The sequence below is a fragment of the Emiliania huxleyi genome (assembly GCF_000372725.1).
Source record: "Emiliania huxleyi CCMP1516 unplaced genomic scaffold EMIHUscaffold_423, whole genome shotgun sequence".
Taxonomy (NCBI): domain Eukaryota; phylum Haptophyta; order Isochrysidales; family Noelaerhabdaceae; genus Emiliania; species Emiliania huxleyi.
In genome coordinates, this window is record NW_005198809.1 from 4,409 (window position 1) to 9,435 (window position 5,027).

The 5,027-nt window shown below is 65.2% G+C and overlaps 1 protein-coding gene across 1 annotated transcript; it reads right to left on the bottom strand.

The window, feature by feature from the left end:
* Nucleotides 1-1,382: 1,382 nt before the first annotated feature.
* EMIHUDRAFT_244510 (hypothetical protein) lies at nucleotides 1,383-1,991 on the bottom strand (the record flags this gene model as incomplete). Its single annotated transcript, XM_005769418.1, has 2 exons — nucleotides 1,383-1,723; nucleotides 1,964-1,991. 2 exons carry the CDS (start codon nucleotides 1,989-1,991, stop codon nucleotides 1,383-1,385), a joined length of 369 nt encoding a protein of 122 aa, XP_005769475.1.
* Between the last annotated feature and the right edge of the window lie 3,036 nt (nucleotides 1,992-5,027).

Genomic DNA, 5,027 nt, shown 5'->3' on the forward strand with positions numbered 1-5,027 from the left:
GGCCCGCGACGGGGATCGGCCCGGCGGCCCAGCGCGAGAGGGCGGCTGGGCCACCGGCACCCGCCTCGACAACCAAATACGCGGCTGCGGCCGTGAGGCCGTTGCCGAGCGCAAAGGGCAGGAGGAGGGGCGCGTAGTAAAAGGCATTCGGCACAAGCGTCATGAGCGAGAATTGCAGCAGAGATGCGCCGCCGGTGAGGGCGACTCGCAGCTCTGGGCTCGCGTAGCGGAAAAGTAGCTGGTTCAAGCCAATCACAGGAAAGAGCGGCGTCGCCAGCGCAGTCGACGCACCCACGAGGCTCGCTCGCACTGCGAGAGGCGGCTGGTGGCCCGATGCCGACGAGATGCCGTGGATGAGTCGGCGTGGAGGCCGCCTCGACACCGCCGAGAGGCTACCGACGCATCGCGAGGCTGACGGGAGGCCGCAGACGTACGCGGGTCGAGCAAAGCGTGAGATCATCAACTCTCTTCTTTCGCCGCCGCGGCGGCCATCGCACGTGACCGTTTTCTTTGTTTTGTTGTAAAATTCTTTGTGCAGGCGAACCAAACCAAACCTTGCAAACTGGTCAAGAACACGCCTGGCGCCGGCGAGCGCTGAGATCCCCATCTTCGGCACGTCGAGGGCCATCTCGGTCTCGGGAACCGTACCCGTACTACTCAAAAGTACAATATACTTTCTCACAGCACTAGCGAGATTTCGCGCGGAGGGCGTAGTGAAGCGCTGGGGCGCTCACTGTGTGTTATTCGGGTGGGGATCCATCAGTGGTAACCGGCTTAGTCACAGATCCAAGCTCAGACGTCACACCAACACCACAAACACGCTCACTTCGGGCCGCTGCTGTAGAGGGCCCCCGGGGGCCCATACTACGTCGAAGTACGGACCCGATCTCGGCACTCACGGGCTGTCACGCGCCCGCGCGCGGCGCGGGCCGCACCGCCCATGCCCCCGGGTCACCGACCCCGCCTCTCGGCCCTCTCGGCCCTCAGGGGCGTGCGGGAGACCGGCGAGGGGCGCGCCGCGCGCCGCCTGCAGAGCCGCCAGAGGTATTGTCGCCTCCGCTGGCGGGGTTCCCGCGCGCGCCCGCCCGCGCCCGGACCCGCGCCCGCTGCGCCCGCGGGCTCCGGATGCGCCGCCCTCCGTCTCCTTCTTCTCGATGGCAGTCCGCACGTGCTTGTCGACGGGTCGGCGGCGTGGTCGAGGGGAAGGTCGCCGGCGGCCGCAACTCCGCCGCCGTCGCTCCGCCGGCTCTGATCGAGTATCGGGCGTTGAGGGCGGCGGCGCAAGCGGATCTGGCGCATCCATCGCCACGAGCCTCGCGACCGCGGTCGTGGCACACCTGGCGGCGGCTCTCGGGGCCGTCTCTACGGCGCTCGACGCCGTGTCAGGTCGCCAGCGGCCGCAACTCCGCCGCCGTCGCTCCGCCGGCTCTGACCGAGTATCGGGCGTTGAGGGCGGCGGCGCAAGCGGATCTGGCGCATCCATCGCCACGAGCCTCGCGACCGCGGTCGTGGCACACCTGGCGGCGGCTCTCGGGGCCGTCTCTACGGCGCTCGACGCCGTGTGAGAGGTCGCCGGCGGCCGCAACTCTGCCGCCGTCGCTCCGCCGGCTCAACCGAGTATCGGGCGTCGAGGGCGGCGGCGCAAAGTGGGTCTGGTGCGCCACACGGCCACAACCCTTGCCACCGCCCTTGCCGCCGCCCTTGCCACCCTTTGCCGCCTTGCCTACGCCGCGGGCGGCGGTGAGAGCGGCCTGCTGGGCTAGCATGTTGTCCTTGCTGGGGACGGGCACGTGGAACGCACGTTATATGTTCGAACGGCCTCCGGGACTCAAACAAAAATTAGTCCAGGCCCTCTCGCAACCCCTCCGACCCCCTGGGACCCGTGGGCGTCGAAGAGGCGCTCTCGGGGGGGGCCGTTCTGAGTTCATACTACCTCGAAGTACAATATACTGCGTCAAAGCACCGGCCCTGAGTCCGCGCTTGTCATTCATGTGAGAGAGTGCGTTGTGTTCTTGTTTTGGATGCGCTTTCTCTTTCTTCGGACCCTGTCTGGGCGCTAGTGATGTTCGATCCTCCCCATAGTCGAACTGTGGCAGCCACTCGCACCGGTCGGTGGAGGTGTGTGGGTATACGAAAACGGAAAAGGCCTGAGTCGAATAAATAAAGGCCTCCTGCTCCGGGAATGTACGTAAGAGCTACATACACTGAAGCGAGTTCTCTGAAGCGCGCCATCCTTGATCGCCGTGCAAAGCTCGCTTCCGAGCTCTCACGCCGCGCGTAGGGCCCTTATAGGGGCCTAGAGAACACAATCCCCTCTCTCTCTTCTCCCAGTAAGCTAAAAAAAAAAACGTACACTGAATAAATAGAGCGGACATCGGAACGGAGAAGGGCAAACGTTACGCAAAGCATGCGCGACGCTGCCTCTTTGCGCCGCTCGCTCGCGGCGCGGCAGGAGACATGGCCGCGGATGTGGCTCGCATTCGCTCGGCGGGCCTCCGTCTCACAGCCGCCCGGGCGTGCCAGGGGTCTGCCTGGCGCTGCGCTGCTCGCACGCTGCACTGCACAAAGCTGCGACAACAAGGGGATGCTCCTGAGCTTGAGCGTTGAGCAGTGCAGCTGCGGGTGCTCGTGGACAGCTGTGCAGGGTTCCGGCTCCTAGTCAGATAGGGGGTCTGTTCCCACTGGCTGGCCCCTATGCAATAGGTAGGTAGGTCCGGTTTTGACCGCCCCAGAGGGCCCCGCAATAGGTAGGTAGGTGGCGGTGGTGTGGGGGGGTGGGGGGGTGGGGGAAAAAAACCCGCTTCGCTTGCGCGGGAGACGGGCGCGTTGCCGCGAACGGGGCCATGCCAGACGTGTCGCCTGCGGCTGGGACGCCAGCCGAGACGGGTGCGGCGGCGGCGCCCGCGGTGGCGGCGCCCGGGACGGCAGCGCCGGCGAACGCGCCCGGGACGGGTTCCAACGGGTATTTTTCGCTTCGCTGCGCGGCCCCGCAATAGGTAGCTAGGTAGGTGGGGCACGGAGCCTGGCGGTTGGCGCCCGCAATAGGTAGGTAGGTAGGGCGTTTTGGCGCGACTCAGTGGCAACAGACCCCCTACCTGGCTAGGAGCCGGAACCCAGTGGTGAGAGCGCCTGATTGGAGGCGAGCTGGTGCTTCGTCAGCGTGCGCAGCATGCTCGCTCGCTCTGTGCTGAGGCATGCTGGCTGGCGCCCAACACAATGCCCTTGGTACATTGCTCCACGACGTGTTGGCTGGTGCAGTACTACCAGTGCGCTGACTGGCGCGCGGTGTGCGTGTCGCCGCGCGTGGCACGGGAGGCTCGAGCGGCGCGGCTGTCGGTCAACCCCGCGGCGCATGGGCGCCGCGGAAGCTGCTCGACAGGCTGCGGGCATCGCTGCGGCAAAAGCGCCCGCCCTCTGCTTTGCTTTCGCCCGCGTTTTACGACAACTTTCGGTATCATAGCCGCCGAACTTTACCTCGCTGTTTCTTTATCAGTGTATGTAGCTCTTACGTCCATTCCCGTAGGAGGACTCTGCTCGTCTGCTGACAGGGTTTGCGATTTTATAGGCGAGGGAGTTTTGTTGTAAAATTCTTTATAGGTGTCTCGAATCGAAGCTGCGTATTCTCGTATTGTCGTATTATCGTCGCGCAGTATGGTATTGCGTGGAGGCGGTCGTATTCTCGTATCACTAGCTCCGAGTTCTGCAGTTAAGGGGAAACCTGGCACACGGAGCCCCCCTCGGAGAGTATTCTTTAGCTCCGAGTAGAGGGGGTGCGGTCTGCTGCTAGGGGGGCCCAAGGAAGTGCGAGGGAAAAATTCCGCCGCTAAGGGAAACCCGGAGCGCCGAGCTAACCCCTCGGAGACCCGTGTTATGGCCCTGCGACCGCGCGCAGGCACCCCCCCAGGGCTAGGGCTCTCTTGCCCGCAACCCGATACCAATCGTCTGGCCAACTGGGTGCGCTTCTTAGCTCCCCGGTCCTGGGCGTGCGGATGATGACTGCACTCCAAGTGCTCCAAGTACATCTCCCGGAGATGGGAGAGAGAGAGAGAGATGGGCGACGCACGAACCCCACAGCTCCCCACAATCGCTGGGTCGGATCGCTTGTCATGTGAGAGATTGCGTTGTGTTCTTGCTTTGTATCCGCTTTCTCTCATTCTCATCTCTGTGTCGAACACTTCCGCGAGACAGGAGCCTTCGCCAGGTCTTCACAACAGCGATGGGATGCCGACTTAGTGCGCGGGGAGGGTCGGCGAGCACTCACTCACTGGCGGCGCCGCAGGGCCGGGGCACTGGCCACGGCCTCTCGCCGACCACTAGAAGGCGGCCCACCCACTACACGCACTAACTTAGTGGGCGGGGTGGCTGGCGGGAGGCACTCACCCACTTAGCCCGCTCACTGGCGGCCCACTCACTTCCGCACACTAATTTAGTGCGCGTAGTAGCCGGGCTCGCCTCTAAGAGCACTACTTCCCCGCAGGGCCAGGGACCACTCACTCACTACGGCACTTGGACTACGGCATCGCTGCTCTTCACACGACCGCGCGAACCCCGACACCTCTCTTCCGCGCTGTCGCGCGACCAGCGCGACCCAGGAGGCGACCAGCGCTACCCAGCAGGCTCTCTTTCTTTTTTCTTCTGTTTGTTGCCAGAGGCCGAAATGTCGGACTCGGAGTACATGCCGCTGGGACGCTCCGGCGGCCCTTATCGTGCGCCTGGCACGCCTCCTGCCCGTGCCGTCGCGCTGCTCGGCGTCGGGATGCTGTGCGGCTATTTCCTTCTCGACCTGGTGCAGCCGCAGAGCTCATCCCGGCGCGTGGCGGCGGCGGCCAGCGATGCACTGGTGACGGTGGTTGCTCGCGACGAGGGCGCGGAGCAGCGCATGCGGGCGGCCGCTGCCGTGGCGCGGCAGGCTGAGCCGGCCGCCGGGCAGGGCGAGAGCGAGTCGACGCTGCTCGACCCAAAGGCGCTCCGCGAGCTACGCCAAGCGCTCAAGGCGGCGGTCGCCGAGGCCCACGCCTCCGGGCCCG